At 36.4% G+C, this 19,813-nt stretch overlaps 1 protein-coding gene across 4 annotated transcripts in view; it reads right to left on the reverse strand.

The window, feature by feature from the left end:
• Positions 1-17,884, reverse strand: part of LOC131954614 (WASH complex subunit 2A) — a 38,067-nt gene extending 20,183 nt beyond the window's left edge. For all 4 annotated transcript variants that reach the window (XM_059318391.1, XM_059318389.1, XM_059318390.1 and 1 more), the window contains exons 1-19: positions 17,751-17,884; positions 15,453-15,563; positions 15,180-15,272; positions 14,955-15,026; positions 14,587-14,652; positions 14,205-14,378; positions 13,949-14,039; positions 13,655-13,743; positions 13,277-13,366; positions 13,077-13,196; positions 12,702-12,846; positions 11,823-11,915; positions 11,416-11,534; positions 11,058-11,160; positions 10,844-10,930; positions 9,658-9,828; positions 7,444-7,667; positions 7,025-7,114; positions 6,582-6,739 (exon numbers count right to left, since the gene is read on the reverse strand). In XM_059318391.1, the coding sequence (XP_059174374.1) occupies positions 6,582-6,739; positions 7,025-7,114; positions 7,444-7,667; positions 9,658-9,828; positions 10,844-10,930; positions 11,058-11,160; positions 11,416-11,534; positions 11,823-11,915; positions 12,702-12,846; positions 13,077-13,196; positions 13,277-13,366; positions 13,655-13,743; positions 13,949-14,039; positions 14,205-14,378; positions 14,587-14,652; positions 14,955-15,026; positions 15,180-15,272; positions 15,453-15,563; positions 17,751-17,792 (2,138 nt within the window). In that variant the 5' untranslated portion in view covers positions 17,793-17,884. The remainder of the gene's footprint in view (positions 1-6,581; positions 6,740-7,024; positions 7,115-7,443; positions 7,668-9,657; positions 9,829-10,843; positions 10,931-11,057; positions 11,161-11,415; positions 11,535-11,822; positions 11,916-12,701; positions 12,847-13,076; positions 13,197-13,276; positions 13,367-13,654; positions 13,744-13,948; positions 14,040-14,204; positions 14,379-14,586; positions 14,653-14,954; positions 15,027-15,179; positions 15,273-15,452; positions 15,564-17,750) is intronic.
• Between the last annotated feature and the right edge of the window lie 1,929 nt (positions 17,885-19,813).

Consider the following 19,813-nt stretch of genomic DNA (forward strand, 5'->3'; position numbering starts at 1 on the left):
ATACACGTGATCTTACGGCTCTCTATACACGTGATCTCACGTCTCTCTATACACGTGATCTCACGTCTCTCTATACACGTGATCTTACGTCTCTCTATACACGTGATCCTGTGGCTCTCAGAGCAAACCAGAATAAACAGCTTTATGAGATCATTCAGTTAAGAAGTATCACGCAGATGTACACTGCGTACCATAGGTGCCGTGTAGTAACATTGGCTAAAGACAGTACCATAGGGTGGCGTGTAGCGAAATTGGCTAAAGACAGTACCTTCCTACACACGTGTAAACAAGTGGCTAATTTTTTTTTACAGACACCAGAACAAACCAACTTGAAACAAAAAAAAAACAAAGAATAAACTTATTACCACTTACCCATGTCAGTGACACAATGTATGAAGTGATTTCCAAAACAGCCGTTATTGAACCTACACTTGCCTATAGAGTGATTAACCTAAATCTATCAGACACGAAAAAAAAATCCGGACAGGACGATCAGTAGACCACGAGTGAACGGAAACTTACAGGTGACCTTGAGGTATGTTTACCTGTTGCGTATTGAGGTGAGCAGAGCGCGCACGTTCAGGTGTGTAGACATGCGCATGCAGCACACCAGAGTCGAGGGTTTACGAGGGTTTATCAACGTTTGTTATCAGACGTCAAGCAGGGTTTATTTTATTACGTGCAAGGGGGGGGGGGGGGGGGGGGGAGGCGCATTTTGGCGGGAACTACACATTGAAAAAAGTTACATTCAGATGTTCGCTGTGTACAGATTAGCCCTGACAGATGGGACAGTTGGTAAATTGGAGGTGGTAGGTTGGCCAGATCAGTTGATTAAATAGTTATTGGATGACGGCCGACACAATAAAATAGCCATATGAAAATTCTGAGGGCCACCATTAAGATCTGAGGGCCACCATTAAGATCTGAGTGCCACCATTAAGATCTGAGGGCCATCATTAAGTGATGAGGGCCATCATTAAGTGATGAGGGCCACCATTAAGATCTGAGGGCCACCATTAAGATCTGAGGGCCACTATTAAGATCTGAGGGCCACCATTAAGATCTGAGTGCCTCCATTAAGATCTGACGGCCACCACTAAGTGATGGGGGCCACCATTAAGTGCTGAGGGCCACCACTTAGATCTGAGGGCCACCATTAAGATCTGAGTGCCACCATCAAATAATGAGGGCCGCAACTGTTTAAACGCGAGGTAAACACCGCATCTCGCTAACAAGCAAAAAGCGGGAGAAAACCAACCCAGCTGAAACCACATTTCGTGTGGCAGGCTCTGCACTTTCTCAACTTCTAAAACTGACGTCAGTGTTTATTGTCTGCTCAGATTGCCGCCATTTTCACGTATGCCTCGCCATGAGACCAAGGCACACACAACGCCTATTGTAATGTGTGCTTCCAGAAAAAATAAAAATAAAAACCTGTTCAAAAACATTATAAAAATAAACCATTTCAAAGTCTGTTTGCACCTTAATGAACCACGTCCTCCCAAATGTTTATAGAAATATTTATCATGAATGTCTTGGTATTCTGTATGAAAACGACTTTATCAACAAAGTTCACCCAAACTCACTCCGTATTAATCCAATACAGCAAAACTATTTTCACTGCAGCGCGTACGCGTACCTGGCACAACTAATTTTGAGCAGACGAAATAAATACAACAAAGAGAAGACAACTCCCCGCGATGAGCAACACGGCGACGAAAGTGTGAATCGAGACAAACAAGAGAAGTCTGACCGCCCCATTGTTTTACTACAAATAACCGTTCAATGGTCCTTGTGGTAGAGACTATTGAAATTTTAAACTGACCTTTCACGTACAGCTAAAGGATTGACCAAGTTCAGCCTATAACTTGACAATCACCGTTAATGAAATGGTCGAACATGAATTGGGCGAAGGGGCGGGGGGGGGGGGGGGGGATGGTTGATTATGGATGGCTGAACTACTGTACTGTTAAGCTTAAATTCGTAAATTAAGTTATTAAATATCTTTATTTTTTTGAAACTGTTTTATACTTTTGAAAAAAAAATAATTAATGACTGAATGTCAAGAAATGGGGTAAGTGAGGTGTGAAAATGTGTAGGACACAGGGAAAAGTAGTAAACTGTCAATGGACGCCATAGAGAAAAGTCTCAAAGGAAATTGAGAGGTCCATAAATTAATTTAAAAATCATGCACGGCGTAGTTACAATTAATATGGTTATAAAATCCTGTCTGTCTGGTTTTTTTCGGACTTTACTAAAGATTGGATGTATTTCATGTTTTTAATATTTTTGGTAACTAAATAAAAATTAAAAAAAAAAAAGCAAATAACAATTTGGTTTTCACGTGTAATGGCGACATAAACAATGGCATCCTGCTATTCGATAGGCCGCCATATATTCTATTGTACACATTGTAAGCTAAAAATAGAAAAACTAGGTCATGGTGTTTTAATTTGCATTGTTATTTAAAAACTTGATCTGCAAAGTTTTGTAAACAAAAAAACTATAAAGTGGGGCTGTCAGAAATCGATCACGGAGTTCCTGTACAGCCAATCAATGTTTGTCTTACGAAAGTGAAACATCGGGTTATAACTTAGGCTTGATGAAAATAAATAGAAATGTAGCCTTAAACTCATCAAATTATTTTAAAGTTCTCTGGATCTGCAACTTGTATAGCATTGATTCTAAAAATATTAAATTTCTGAATTAATTTTAGGCTTAAGTTTTTAATAAAATTTTATGTTTTATTATTTTTACGGTCCTATATCTAAAATATGGGCCAAAAACTGCATTTTTTCGAGGTTTTTAGGCTTTTCCGGGAAATCCAGGAAGGAATTCCGGGAATTTTTTGGCCCACAATCATCCTCGAAACTTGCTTAACATATTTGCTTTTGGAACTAGTCCTCGATATTGCTTCGTTGAGGAGGAGATACGACTTAAAGCTGCGGACACACATCCATCCATCCATCCAGAAATGACGAATTATTAAACGCAATTGCCAGTATGGAAATTGCGCTAAAAAGCACATTTTTATTCCATGTCAACAACATTACGGAAGGATTCTCGTCAAATCACTGGTGTCCATTGAGACGGAAATGTGTAGTAGTGTGTAGTGCAAGAGATGGACCAGTAAATACATTGGTTTCCTGTTTTTTGCTTCAATATTTTCTTCAGCCATTTTTAAAATCTAAAACCAGAGTACCAGCTTTGGTGCAATGAAGATCACTCAAGTAGCTCTAAATGTGCGTGAGTGTGCATGATTAAACGTGTTCTAATTGATAAAAATATATTGACTGTGTATCAGATACGAATCGAGAAGGAGCTCAGCCCATTACACGTTCTACATAACACAAGTGGCGTCATAATATAGCACGAGCAGCGCGCGAGGGTTTTAAATAGCTCACACAAGCCAACACGGCAAACACGTCTTGCTAACACTGTTAAATTACAGGAGAATCATCGGCCGATGTTGGAGATATTCAAACAATAACATTGGACGTTTTTTAACAGGAAATTACCTGGTTGTTGCCGGTTTAGTAGGAAACAAATTCAGACAGAGGGGAAGAAAGATAGACAGAGAGATTGACAGGAAGGGAGACAGTCACAAAGAGATTGACAGGGAGACAGAGAGATAGACAGGAAGGAAGACAGATTGACAGAAAAGGAGGAAGAGATAAACCAACAGAGAAATTGACAGACTTACCAGAAGTTGCCCAGAAAGTGATGTGATAGGCTCGAATAGGTGAGCACCAGTGTACCGGTCTATTGGTGACCGACGTAGGTGAGCAGACACGAGCAGCGTGGTGACCAGCGCGCGTGGGCCGGTGTGTGACGATTGGTCAAGCACCGGTATAATGAGGTACTCACTAAACACGGCACCAAATGAACACAAATGATGGGGGACTTACTAAACACGGCACCAAATGAACACAAATGATGGGGGACTTACTAAACACGGCACCAAATGAACACAAATGATGGGGGACTTACTAAACACGGCACCAAATGAACACAAATGATGGGGGACTTACTAAACACGGCACCAAATGAACACAAATGATGGGGGACTTACTAAACACGGCACCAAATGAACACAAATGTCTCTCACAGACATAGACAGCCCCAGTATGATGGGGGACTTACTAAACACGGCACCAAATGAACACAAATGTTTCTCACAGACAGTCGAGCACTAGCGAACAACACGGTGCTATGTGCTAACGCAGATATAAAAAAAAAAACTTGAAGAGGTAGGAGATGAGGTAAATGGCAGAGGTAATCACAAGGGGAAGCAACCTGTTGCTGGAGCTGGCTCACACGCAGGGTCGTGCCAATACAGGGGAGGGGGGGTATGGCGGTTAAGGTGAACAGGAGGTGGGGTTAAGGAGAGGGAGGGTGGGGTTAAGGAGAGGGTGGGTGGGGTTAAGTAAAACATCTTTAAGTGCAGCTGCCTGTGGTTGTGGGGGCCTGGTGGGGTCTTTATTAAAGGAGAATCAGGTCTTTGTCTTGGTGGTGTTATACGGCTGCTGGTGTAACGGTCGGGTTGGTGGTTTAAACAGTCTCAAGAGATCTACAACAGTGGTCTCTAGAGGGCTATAGTAAGGGCTACAGCAGTGGTCTCTAGAGGGCTACAGCAGTGGTCTCTAGAGGGCTATAGTAAGGGCTACAGCAGTGGTCTCTAGAGGGCTATAGCAGTGGTCTCTAGAGGGCTACAGCAGTGGTCTCTAGAGGGCTATAGTAAGGGCTACAACAGTGGTCTCTATAGGGCTATAGTAAGGGCTACAGCAATGGTCTCTAGAGGGCTATAGTAAGGGCTACAACAGTGGTCTCTATAGGGCTATAGTAAGGGCTACAACAGTGGTCTCTAGAGGGCTATAGTAAGGGCTACGTAAGTGGTCTCTAGAGGGCTACAGCAGTGGTCTCTAGAGGGCAATAGCAGTGGTTTCTAGTGGGCTATAGTAAGGGCTACAGCAGTGGTCTCTAGAGGGCTAGTTGCCTCAAGAAGGAAATAATAAGTATTTGTATATAAAGAATTAATGTACAGTACATTGTAAGCCTAAGGCTGTAAGTGGTCTATCAGGATAACTGTGGTACGCGTTATCTTTGGTCAAATAGAATATTTTATTCAGAGGGGATACACAAGGGAAGTAATTATCTCCCATACATCACTATTATTAGAAATAAGAAAGCACATCATAAGATGTAAAGAAACCCACATTTATTTTGTAACACATTGTGTATTGGAATTAAGACGTATTGAAGGGGGGGGGGGGGTAGATATCCTGTTTCTAATTATAGGAGAGTTACACAACACTTGATGCCAGTTTGGTCCAACAGCAGCCTAGTGCTCCCACGTTCAATGTGTAGGTGGGTCTAATGAGGGCTAACACAGCCGGTGGCACATTCATTAATTACACAGTAGAAAATAAAAAGCACAGTATAAGGACTAAAGGCCAGAGATTAGCTTGCCATGATTGTGTGTAGTAGATCACCAGAACAACTATAATTACATTAAAGTCTGAGACCAGTGGTGAAATTGGTATCACATGTAAATACACATGGATAAATAAAACGTTTTTATTAAGGGGAATTAATACTCCCAAAAAAATGGTTATTTCCCTTAATGGTTGATATGTTTGTTTATACCAAAAAATATTAGCAAATTATAAAGTTAATACTGGTTAAACAAAATTGTGTCTATAACTTTTGTCAATAGGACAAAATTCTGTGAAACATCTGTTAATAACACACAATTGTATCTAACACTATCGCTATAATAAAGGCTTTAACACTAGGTGGGGTCAACAATTCACTGTAAAGTAGCCATACAAGAGCAGACACAAACACTAGTAACACTGCATACATCATGTTAGAGCAGTCAAATACACTATTTATAGTGGTCATATACACACACAAAATGCCACATACACTAATTAGTATAGTAATTACTGTGGAATGGACATAAACAAAGAAGAGGGTTTAGGTACTAGACTAAAATCAAACTCAATAAGCAATGTACTTTTGGAAACATCAACAAACACGACAGTGACACCAATAAACAACACAGTCAAGGTGTGACATTAACAAACATCACAGTCAAGGTGTGACATCAACAAACACCACAGTGACATCAACAAACACCACAGTGACATCAACAAACACCACAGTGACATCAACAAACACCACAGTGACATCAACAAACACCGCAGTCAAGGTGTGACATTAACAAACACCGCAGTCAAGGTGTGACATCAACAAACACCACAGTCAAGGTGTGACATCAACAAACACCACAGTGACATCAACAAACACCACAGTGACATCAATAAACAACACAGTGACATCAACAAACACCACAGTGACATCAACAAACACCACAGTGACATCAATAAACAACACAGTGACATCAACAAACACCACAGTCAAGGTGTGACATCAACAAACACCACAGTCAAGGTGTGACATCAACAAACACCACAGTGACATCAACAAACACCACAGTCAAGATGTGACATCAACAAACACCACAGTCAAGGTGTGACAATGTGACATTAAGGAGTAACAAAAAGGGGCCAACTAACCTTTTAGGTTTAGTCAGGGGAGAGAACAAATCTTCCTCCCCATCTTCATCAAACAGACCACCAGATTTGACCAAGTTTTTCACAGGTTCTGTCCCCTTGGCTGAACTGGTGGAGCCAATGCTAGGGCTGTTAGTTGTTTTTTCTTCTTCGTTTTCATCCTGTGGAAATGTCACAAGCAACAGGTTTTATTGTGTGTGGTTATCTAGGTGTAGCATTTGCATTAAACCTCCGTTATGTTTTGATACTAAAAAGTTTATAATATTTGTAAGGCTACTGCAGAGGTTTCTGTTAAACTTTTGGTACAAGAGAGCTACAATTTAAACTCTTTGTACTAAAAAGTTTGTAATATTTGTAAGGCTTTTGCTGAGGTGTCAGTTAAACTTTTGGCACAAGAGAGCTTCAAGTTAAACATGGTGCTAAATAAGATCTGATAATCAACTCACATCACTATCTGAGGGTGGCTTCTGTTTCTTTAGAGCCGCCACAAGAGGATTGGGGCCTGAGCCAAACATGGACACGGCACCTGGTGGTAGCTGAAAGAAAAGATCTCACTAGTTTAAACAAGTGTTTGTTTCAATAGTTGCTCACATATGAGTCAGCTTCTGTGTCAGTATAGAATTTTCTAAATTGCTTCTAGAAAACTTCCAAAATGGCTACCCAACATCAAATTAATTGTGATTATTAGCTGAACGCACCAATACATGCTATGGCTAAAGTAGTAACATGCATTACAAGTTTTAATAGATTTTTTTAAACATAATTTTAGCATCATAAATAATTTAAATCTTGATCAATATTTCACTAAGGGCAACTACTCTAAAAATGTTTATGAAAGACTTGAAAAGAGTTGTCTGACATTTACCTTTTTCTCAGGGGTTGATTTCTTTCTGAGCTGCTCAGCTTCCTGTTTCTTGACCTCCACAACCTCATCTTCGTCGTAACCCTCCACGGTCAACCCTACAGTGCTGTGGGACTTCTTCTTGGTGGTGGGTGCAGCGATTGACTCGAACAAATCTTCGTCATCGTCATCATCAGCAAACACATCTAGCACTTTCTTCATTGCCTCTTTCTTCCCAGCGCTGGGGTCTGGAAGGTTCAAGTTAATGGAGGCTGTTAGACTACTGCATTCAACTATTTAGTTAACACTTAATGAGCATAATAAAAACTTTATTTTCAGGGTTCAGAAAATTTTGTCTAAGTCAACAAAAATTCAACTATTTGGTTAACACTTAATGAGCAAATAAAAAGTTTATTTTCAGGGTTCAGACATTTTTGTCAGGGTCAACAAAAATTTATTTGAGAGTTCATTTCTGGTTTAACAGAGACTTTAGCAGGGCTGCCTACCCCAAAAAAATTTTCCCCGTAACAAGAGCATAGGTTTTCCGTAACTTTCCGTAACTTTCCGTATTTTTACACATTTTTTAAATACAATGTAAATAAGACCCATATTATATGATCATAAAGCTCATCAGCGTAATCATGACAGTCGGCGACTTGTGCTACTTTTTATTTTATGGACTAATAATTAGTTTTTAAAAAAAAACGCCGTTAAATTCAGAATGTAAGGCGACAATGGAAAATTTCCAATAGGAATTTTTCTTGCAATGAGTAGTATGACGTATGAATAGGCCAACACTACGGATATCTAAACCAATGTGAACTCAGTGACCCCTCGACTGTGTGTGTGTCAGCATTTTTTCTCCCGCGAACAAGAAAACGTAAGCGGCCGACGGGTGACAATGTTTAGAATTAGCATATTTCTTGAATATTTTTTTTTTAAAATCTACATTTTATCAATGTAATATCTAGAAGAAAAGAACAATTTTAAAAATATGAGCCGTAATTGATCTAGGTGAGCCTAGATCTCGTTGTTTAGTAAAATCTTGTCTTCTCGCACATCTCAAACAAAATGCCTCGATATCTCGCTATTTAGACATTTAGCCGTAATACCGCCTCAGCAAATATGTCTCGCCAGACTGCGCGACCAGACTTTCAATGATTTAGGCCACGCCCTTTTTTTTCTCTACGGACAACACCGACTCATGAGGTAACACAGACCACTCGCGGGGTCAATAGTTCACAATATAAACACCACTGCCGCCAGCCATGACATGAGCGGGAAGGGAAGGGGGAGGGGGATTGTTACGGAAGAGGCTGAGAACCTTAGAACCGGATAACACACTGAAATACTGAAATATAACTAGCTAAATTAAAATATAAAACTCAGACCGGAACATAAAGTTAAGTTACCATCAGAATTTTTTTTTTTACACTAAAGTCGATTTTGGTCTCTACTGAAATCAAAACCGTAATTTTGCAGCATAATCGTAATTCCGTAACCTGGGTGTCAAAATCGTAAAGTTACGGGCAAAACCGTACAAGTAGGCAGCCCTGCTTTAGGGAATGGTGAGTTGACAGGACACAGCTAAAATCTTGTATGACAGATACTTCTGTGATACTGAGAAGATCATAATATGAAGCTGAGCATCTTGAAAGATCAACTAGAAGATAGCTTAAGAAAATAGTATAAGTCCTATAAGTTAGAAATAATGATACACAATAATTTTTTTAAAAGAATCATTTCAAAATCTAAACAGGTGGACTACAGATTTTAAATTGTTTAATTTTTTTTTTAAATTGTTTAAATATGGTGCTATATTTTAACAAATAGCCATTAAACTAGTTTTTTTTTAAATTGTTTAAATATGGTGCTATATTTTAATTCATAGAGTCATTATTAAGTGGGGGGAAAACTTCAGCGCTAAAATCATTGTGTAAATGTAAGGGACTAAATTTAATAAGCATACATTAAGCAGTAGGTTCTTATACAACATGGTAGTGAAAAAAACCAAAGTGACACAAGTATTTTATTTCAATTAGCCAAAAGAAATTTAACCAAACCACTGATAAAATTACAAACCTTTTTTTTGACAGGTTCAACTTTTTTATTTGCACTGACACCAGAAAAAACTAACCTAACCACTGATAAAATTACAAACCTTTTTTGATAGGTTCAACTTTTTTGGTTGCACTGACACCAGAAAAAACTAACTTAACCACTGATAAAATTACAAACCTTTTTTGACAGGTTCAACTTTTTTGGTTGCACTGACGCCAGCAAACAAACCATCCTCCTCTTCGTCATCATCGAACAATCCACCGGCTGGTTTTTTGGTGGCTGCTGCTGGCTGGGCTGTGGGTTTTTTCACCGTGTGGGTTTCTGAAACTTCAGCCTTGCCTGAGTCACCTACAAAACAAACATTTCAAAATAACAATTCCTTTTTATTTTCCTCTACAGCAAAAATTAAAAACTTACACATTATTTTTTAAAATAGAGAGGTGAATGTATTATTGGTTAATAAGTCTACATAGCTAATATAACAAAAACAACTAGCGGATAAACATCTGTAAATAAGTATAAATAGTATGTATGAAGGGAATACACTCGAGAAAATAGATAATATAAACAAGTAAAGGGAAGTAACTACAAGTGTTAAGGGGAAGAACTAAGTGGTTCTTGACTCAAGTGTTTTGGTGTAATTAACTTTTTTAAAAACAATTTAAACCACAACAATTTTTATACCCAAGAATTTGTAAGCAATCTTTCTATAAGGGATAAAACAAGATTTATTTTTTTACTGAACAAATCTGATTACATCAATACTATTTTATAATGAGACTTTTTTAATTTAACAGGTTTGGTTAAATTAAAATTATTTCATAACATTTTTTAAAAATTTAAAAAGTTTGACTAATTCACCATTGTTTACTCTTACAAGACAGCTAATAATTGTGGATAATTTGATCTTGTCAACAAAGCTTAAAATGGTTAAAATAGAAATACATTAGACTTGCGATTTCTTTCAAACAACCCCCTGAGAAAATTTTTCAAAACAAATAGCTGCAGAAGTTGTAATGTGAGGCTTAAAGATAAATAGATTTTCTAAAACCAACTACTGTATGTGAGGGTAAATCAAACAATAGATATAGGAGTCTATATTGTAATTCTGCACTTTAACAAAGATTACATGCTTGCTCTTAAGTTACAAATCCAGTGCCATGTCTTTTGTCTTATGGTAATTCCCCAACCAAACTTCCTTCCCACCTGCTTTAGCATGCAGTGGTGGAGGGGACAAAAAACCTAATGGCAAGAGGAAGACTTGGTTTGCCTAGCATAAAGCAATATAACAAGTTAGTTGTGCCTGTTTAAGAGAAACTACAAACACTTAAACATTGAGGAAATAAAAAAATTTTTTACCCACCTCCGACAGCTCCAAATACTGACACAGCACCTTTGGGTAACACCTTACCACTCTTAGTGCGAGGACGTGAATCTACTTTTTCTTCTTCTGTAATGTAAAATAAAAATATTAAAATACCAGTTCAAAAATACAAATTTCTGGCTGAGTAATTTAAAAAAAAATTAGGATTAGATTTGTTTTCCAAATAAGTACTCAAAAAGATTTTGGTCCTTACTGGCTTCTGTTTCTTCCAGATCTTCGTCCTCAAATATGGAGCCAGCTTTTTCTCTAGCCGGTTTTTTCCCTTTAGACTTACTGGTGTCAGCAAACAGGTCAGACTAATAGACGAGAAGAAATGGGTTCTAAATTGATGCAGCAACATAAGAAATTACATTTTTAAATAGACCATTGAGATTTCAGGAACCAAAAAATTATGGAATAAATGAAAATAAATGTAGCTGAGGATATTTAATTACATAAGTGGTTGAGAAAAAGTCTTAAAAGGTTGTTATGTATAAATACATTTTTATTTCTGTAAATTTGATTCCAAGTTTTACAACAATTAAATATGAAAGCCAGAGGATAACACTCACTTCGCCATTTTCTTTTTCCTCATCATCATCAAACAAGCCTTTACTGCTTGAAAACAAGCCACCACCTTTAGCAAAAAAGTCGTCATCTTCATTTGTATCTGGGTGTCCAAACAGATCATCTAGAAACAAAAGAAACTTTTTCACAATGTAAACAAATGATTCATTTATTTTCTATTGTTTTCTCATTTCAAAATTTGCAATAAACAAAATTTTTACAAAAAAGTGATGTGAAGAAATTTAAATGTTGGTCAGTAATCACAAGAAATTTGTAAGCCTTTTATTATATAAGATGCCAATAATTTATGTAAGGATTGTTTCACTTAAACAGATATAAAGTGTACTCAAAGAGTATTATTGAATAATTAATTTATGATTTTCATTTAACAAAGTGATCAATGCTACCGTACCACCATCATCTTGTTTAGAATGTGAGCTCTTCCCTTTAGTTTTCCCTGTCTTTTCATGTTTGTGTTTCTCTTCCTTGGATATTGTTCTTTTTCCTAATTGACATGATTCATACAATATAAGATATATTTAAATAGTACTGATTCAATAAATGTTGCTAGAAATCAAAGCTACATTGTCAAGATGTCATTCACAGTTATCATAGATTAGGTATCTCTTAAAATAATTGGCTAAGTGTCTGTCTATAACTTAAATAAGGAGTCATGCATAAAAGAGGTCACGATTTTTTAAAAAGATATTTGCCCCCACCCCTCCATCACTCATCACAAAAAGCCAGTCCCCTCCCTAAAATGACATCACACTTCAGTCTATCAATTGCAGATTAACTTTTTTTAAAAATCAATTGATTTCTAAAATATTGATTCAGCTCAGTATATTAATCACTATCAATTACAATTTACAAAAAACAGTTTTCAACAATACGTTTTTAAAGTGGAAAAGTGGTACGTCATACTCTCTGTACCCCCCTCACACATCACAAAATTACGGATCCCCCACCTCCCTGAGTGTGACTTTATTTATGGACAACACTTAACAACCAAAGAAATACTGAACACAGAACAAACCAAGCAGAATTCAGGAGAAAGGGAAACAAAATGATAAATCAGATTTAAACATTTGTCTTTTTCTTTTTATGCATGTCATATGACAGGGTTTGCTGCTTTTTGATAATAGATAATTTTATATTTTTAAAAGTAACCAGTTCAGTGAATTATTCAAGTTTTACAACAACAACAAAAAAAAACAACCTTAACTGAAGTTACGTTTCAAACAGAAATTGAGCAAATTTAAAGTGATTGTGATTCAAGGCAAAAACCAACTTTTGTGTTCTGTCGACTTCTCTGCCCAACCATCTTCTTCAGAATCTTCTTCAATCTTTTGTTCTTTCTTGGCTGGGGGTTTGGGAACAGCACCTCCAAGCTTTGCTGCCAATTCTGAAGCAAAATCTACAGGTCCTCTTGGTGCCTGAATACAAGTCACAAAATTTGATTATGTCAGAATTTTGTTACAGAACTGGAGCTGGATCAATAAACTAATCCACATTTTTAAATTGGGCAAGTTGTTTTAAAAGCCAATCTAGGGTGCTTTTCATCTAAGAACTAGATTTCTTCTCAAAGAATATGCTACTAAAGCTGGAGTTATCTTTTTAATCTAATTACTGAGTATAAAAAATATAGCCAATTAGTCAGACTTACTTCTGGTTTATCTACCTGCTCCACTTCTTCATTCTCCTCGGAGCTGCTCTCCTCATCCTGGTCTCTACTTTTTGTCTTTTTGTCAACAAAAATATCTTCATCACTTTCACTTGTCTCCTCCTACAGACGTAAACAGTAACCTTTAAATTGATTTTAAATGTATTATGTGATTGTTCACAGAGTTGATAAACAATATTTACCTCAGAATCTGATTCAAATGTCTGTCTGGTTTTGGTTTGTTGTTTGTGAGTTGGTTTTCTTTCATCACCTGAACTTGCACTCGATGAATACTGAAAGTATGATTTTACAGAAATAAATACATTTTTTATTAAATAGTAGCTTTGATTACAGTGAGATTTATTTTCCAAATATTAATGTTTTGTTTACAAATCTAATACATGATCTTCAAATTACGTGAATTTAAATACATATATGTAATAAATAATTTTTAACAGTGTTTAATTTATAAGTTAAATTTTTTTTTAAATGTACGCATGTGTTACAAGTAATCAGATAAGAGAGAAAAGACTAAGAGAAAAGACCAGATAAGAGAGAAAAGACTAAGAGAAAAGACGTGCCTCGGTTTCTGATTCCTCCTCTTCCTCATCACTAGATTTCTCCTCTTCACTAACACTAATACTCCCATGGTCTGATTCAGCATCTTCATCTGTCACATTCAATACACAAGAGTTAATTGTCTCCAGTTTACTTAACCATACAAATCTAACATCATATTTTGTTAAAGTGTAAATTAACATTTAAAAACGTTAAATAATCAAGAAGAGATTTAAAAAACCTCAGATAAATAAAAGTGTAAATAATTTTTATTAAAAAAATTGTAATTTAATTATTCATTGGAAGGTAGATCACACCTGATATATCTTCTGTAAGCCCCACTGAATCATCTTCCATAAACTGAGGTGTACCAATTAAATATGGTAGCAGTCTATTAGCATATGGATCCTAGAGAGTCATAAAAGTTTTTCTTAAATTAATCATAGTGAAAATTGATGATCAGAGCATATTTTCAAAACTTAGCACCAATTTTAAATAAAGTCTAATATAATGTACCTCTGGCGCTAAACATTTTTGTGCCATACAAAAACAAACATGTAAAAAAAAACTTACTTTGGCCTCAAGGATAGGTTCAGCCTTATAGTTAGTGTCCTCCTCCTCTGAGTCAGAGTCAACACCAGCAGTCTCAAGTCTTTCAAAAGCTTGGTCAATCACATCCACGCCCAGCTTCAGTGCCGTAGAAACACGGGGGATCAGCTCGGATTCTCTCTCTTCTCTGCTCTTCTCCTAAAATACGCAATACAGAAATAACAATAAGAATTTTTTTTTTAAACTTGTTTTTTACTAAAAGAAATAAAAATATTTCCTTCTCTGAAAAAGTTAAAACAGTTGTAAAACTTCTGCATTAAATCTGTTGAGAAATATTAATCTTCAATAGCGCGAGGAGGAAACAAAGGTCTAATGCAGTAACACTAAGAATGATCATCTAAATTACCTCCTTTTCATTTTTCTTTTCCTCTTCTTTTGTTGGTTCTTGGCTGACATCTTCATCATAAACTCTCTAAAAAGTAGACAAATAACAAAGTATTAACTAGTCTTTTTTATTTAACTATATAAAACAAAACATGCTGGTTTTAAACCACATTTTAGATTACAGTACTATAAACAAGAAAAACTAAAACTTTTTAAAACATCACAAGAAATAAAACAGTGGTCAAAAAATAAATTATAATGAAAAAAAAAACAAGTTACATTCTTTGAAGTTAAAAGCTTTATAACATTATACATATATATAAGTTATGTTTATGTTCTACCCAGAGATATTAATAAAGGCAAATGAGAATGTTATTTATCATGACTTACATTTTCTACAAACTGTGTATTGGCCAACATGATAAAATCATTGATGACATTGTTTACTCGTACACCTGTCAGCTAAGGAAAGAAATAATTTTAAGTCTGTGAAATAAAACCTTAACACAGGACCATAAAGCCTGTAAATGTTAAACAGTTTCTGCAGTAAAAAAATAGGTTAAACATATTTTAACATCATATTTTGTTATTTAAACATTATAATATACTGTTTACCTTTGCTTCATGAACTAATCCATCCACATCTTTACCTATCTCATGTGTTCTAGATATCATTCTATGGGAAAATTCTTGTAAATATTGAAGTAGCTAAGAAAAAAAATAAGAAAAATTGTAAAGGAAACTATGTAAACTATAATTACAAAATTAACACGACCTTAAACTTAAATATCGGAACAAAGTTTTCACATTACTTGCACAACAAATTAACAGTTATCAATGCAAATGTACAGTGTATTTTTTTTTCAAAAGGGGGGATCAAAAACTTACACCAGCATCTCCTGCCAATGACCAGTTTCCTGCTTCTTTACGCATCTCTTGGACAGTCCAAGCTCTCTCCCACACCCTTGGTCCATTTTGTGAGGTTTCTCCGGCTGCCACCTGGTGGTTCAATGTTAAAAACTCACATATCACTTCATATTACTATACATTACTAAGACTTGAATGTCCTTGTCGAAGTTAATAGGAAGCAGATTTAATGACAATTTTCATAAAACAAGTTTTAACAAGTGATGATCAGCTAAATTGTTAAAAATTTATAGGGACTAATATTGCTTGTTAATAATATTGCATTAACATTTTTATTTACTGTCACAAAAATGAGGAAGTATTGAAACAAGAATGCTGTAGCAGATTGTATAATCAATGTATACGCTGCAAGCGATTTGGGTAAAATATGAAACGGGAAATGACAAAATGGTATCAATTTCTTTGTATTGTGTTAACCTTCTTAGTTAGCTATCATAGACTATAATAACTTGACTGCTATTTAAGATATGATGACAGAACAGAGCTGTGCACACTGGCCGGTGCTAGAGAATAAGGCAATATAAATATGCAGAAGTAGAATTAAATCCACACAAAAATGACAAGAAATAAATAAAATACAATTAAGGGGTATGTTGCAATTCTATAACTGTATACTGCCACCGCACATGATATTGATAATCCCCATGACACATCAATACTACACTATGGTGTGAGTGAAAATGTAGACCAGCGTTCCATTTATATAGTAGAATGTGATAAATATTTATTTAAAACCCTCCTCATCCCCTCTTTTTTTCACATTACTAGCTTCTGCAGATTTTATTTTACTGTCCTAAAACTAAACCAAGAATTTACTCAGTTACTAGATCTACTGACTAGTCATAGTCGGATTGAATTAGTCTGGTTGTTTTATTTCAGGTTCTAGATTCTAGATCTAGATATTTTTCTTTCATTGCAACTACTCCGATGTGAAATTGATTTGTAATTTAAAATGTTGTGCTTAAATTAAAGGCCGCATTTGCGCGGTTCGCTCCGCGTTACGCGTAAGGCCGCCTTTGCGCAGTTCGCTCCGCGTTATGCTTAATCTTTACCCTAGGTGACACGCGATCTAAAAAAAAAAAAAGATATCAGGTCTGCCCGATTTTTTTTCGTGGTAACAATTTAATGTTGACATAGATCTAGATCGAGTTTAAGTCTATTTAGATCTCTATATTATTTCAACACCTAAGAGTCTAGTACTTGTAAAAAAAACAGTACTGTGTAGTGTCAAGGAAAGTTTGTGAGGTCAGATGATAGTCCTAGATCTAGCACAAGCAGCAACCTAGCTAAATCAAACTGTCCTTTAACCTTTAGGCCTAGCTGTCTAGCATGCGTGATAGTAGATCTAAAGTCTAAGTCTATATTATTTATCCTACGTGAACTTAAAAAAAATCTATTTGCTTGAGGGGGAGGGGGGTGGGAGGAAGAGAGAAGAGAAGACAGACGATCTCGTGTGAACGTCTATGACGTATGTTTTAGGCCTGCTGAACTCAGTGACCTCGCCGACCGTGGGCCGTGGTGGGATTTTCCACTCACGGGATAGTCGTAAGGCAAGCAATCACGACAGTGACGATGGTTGGAAATTTTATTTAAAAAAAAAAAGAATCATAGTCTACGTCGTATTTTCAATATGAAAAAAAAAATGTAAAAAAAAAAAGTACCGGCGGAGTTAACCCCGGGTTCGAACTCTGAACTCCGAGCCTATGAACTTCAGCCTACAGCTGGCACACTGTTTACTCTACCACAGCGGATGTGATAGAGATGTCAAAAGTAAGCATTTTCAATTACAAGGTGGCAAATCAAACCTGCGAGACGCGTAGTATATTCTTTAGGGGCCACGCTTTGCGAGACGCGTAGTCACTTCGTAAATTAAAATAAAAAATTAATTAGTAATAATTAGGCCTAAATTAAAATAGGCCTACTAAAAAGTAAAATACTGCTAGCTAGAGTTAGACTAGAGATTTCAATCTACACTACTATGTTTAATATTATTATTGTTTAGGCTTAATGTTTACTATTCACTTCAGACTTTAGATTCACACAGACTACTCTTCAGATTCGTCAGATTGAGATTCTAATTTTAATTTTAATAATTTCAATAACTAGATCTGCTACTTTCTGTTCAATTACAGTTAGTAGGGCCCATAATTTATAAATTATAAGTGCAGCTAAATAATAAATAATCAAAATCATAAAATAAAAAATAATTGAATGTTAAGATTTAATTTAAAAATTAATAACAGAGGAGATAAAACTGACTTCTTCACTGGTACTTCCAGTGGGTGGTGCGGGGGCCGCCATCTTTATTATATGCTTGTCATGTGATCAAAACAACAACTTCCTCAACAATAACAACCTGTAGGCTAGTTTCGGATCACAAATAAACGGATAGTGTTGATGATAGATAGTGAATAGTCAGTCTAGTTTATCGGCCTACTGCTATGCGTGTTTTGAAAATCTCGAGGACTAGGAAAATGCGCTAGGCTATGTATTAGGGCATATATATAATCATCATATGATTATATTAATCGACATTTAACAACAAATCCCTCCCCCATACAAAAACTAGAATAAAACGGTAAAACGAGAATGCCATTAAAAAAAAAAGGATTTTCGTTTCGATTTAGATCTAGTACCTGGTGGGAAGAAGGAAATAAGACTAGTTTTAGTCGTTATTTTGCATTTTAATTTAAAAGTTGATCAGCGTAAATATCCGTAAGACTGGCAATTTTAGGGGGGAGGGGTGGTAATAGATAGGGTTGGGGTGTGATGTTATTTTAGTGCGTGGCTTTTCTATGAAGATGTGTGATGATGGGGAGAAATTGAGTTAAAGATAGTTTTTAAAAGCATAAGAATCATCCATAAATGACGTCACGCTTTTTTTGACGATTTTTACCTTCCCTCCTCCGTCACACGTCGTCACAAAAAGCCAGACTACCCGCTTAAAATGACGTCACACCTCAGCCTTCAACCCCACTCAAAATTGCTGTTAATTTTTTCTTAAAACATCTATATTTTTCCAAAATCTTGTCAGAACTCTGTCAACATAGAGTATTTTGATCAATTCCTATTGCAATTTATTAAAACCGTTTACTAAAACGCGAAATAACGGCTAAAACTCCCTTTCTAACATTGCTTTTTTATAATGCAAAAAAGTGACGTCACAGCATCTGACCCCCTCCCCCTCATCACACACCGTCACAAAATTACGGGCCCACCTCCCCCCTACCAGTGTGACGTCATTTATGGACGACCCCTAATTTCAATTTTGGATGACCCCTAACAGGAAAAAATATACTTACAAGAGTTACTACGTATGTAGGAAGTGCATGTGATGTTAGTATTGTTAGATTAGGGTTGAGGGAATGTGGTGTCCTGACCACTGTCTATCATAAACGTACAGTGATTAGCGCTCGCGTGTATATTTCAATGCTTTTAATGTTAAAAATATGAATTTCGTTCTAACTGGCCGGCCAGTTCGCGCAATAGCTGATCTCAGGATTTAGCCATATGGGGTCGTCCATAAATGACGTCACACTCGAAGGGGGGAGGGGGGTCCATAATTTTGTGACGGTGTGTGATGAGGGGGGGGGGGGTTCAGATGGTGCGACGTCACACTTTTGCATTATATAAAAGCAATGTGATAAAACGAATTTTAGACGTTACTTCGCGTTTTAGAAAACTGTTTTAATAAATTGTAATATGTATTGATTAAAATACTTCATTTTGATAGAGTTCAGACAAGATTTTGGTAAAAAATCGATGTTTAAAAAAAATTCAACTGCAATTTTGAGGGGGGGGGGGTGTTGGCTGAGGTGTGACGTCATTAGGGGGTGGGGTTCTGGCTTTTTGTGACGATGTGTGACGGGGGGAGGGGGGTAAAAATCGTCCAAAAAAGCGTGACGTCATTTATGGATGACCCCTAACGCATATTATGTTTGCTATATGATGGCCTCTACGAGATTACCCGTCGCGTGTTGCGTGATACTACACGCCAAAGTGACGCAACTTTAAGGGTTTCATCAACGTGTTAGCTTTACAATTTAAAAAAAAAATTCAATGTGTGACCAATTTTTCTAGAACGGAATTTTTAAAATATAAACAATATCAGCATCATCTATTTCTTGGTTCTTAGTTTTTTTTGTCTACTCTACCCTCAAGACGCCTCCGTGCGTGCTGTATGAAAACCTTGATTCTACATTAAACACGCTCCGTAGTATTAGTAGTATACTTATAGGTTTTGTATGATATTTCATATCTAGTAAAATTTAATTTTTAAATGTTTAATACATTTGCTGGTTTATACTTTGTGGGATTTTGAA

The sequence above is a fragment of the Physella acuta genome, unplaced genomic scaffold (genome assembly GCF_028476545.2).
Source record: "Physella acuta isolate Inbredline_101_S28 unplaced genomic scaffold, ASM2847654v3 ptg001016l, whole genome shotgun sequence".
Classification (NCBI taxonomy): domain Eukaryota; kingdom Metazoa; phylum Mollusca; class Gastropoda; family Physidae; genus Physella; species Physella acuta.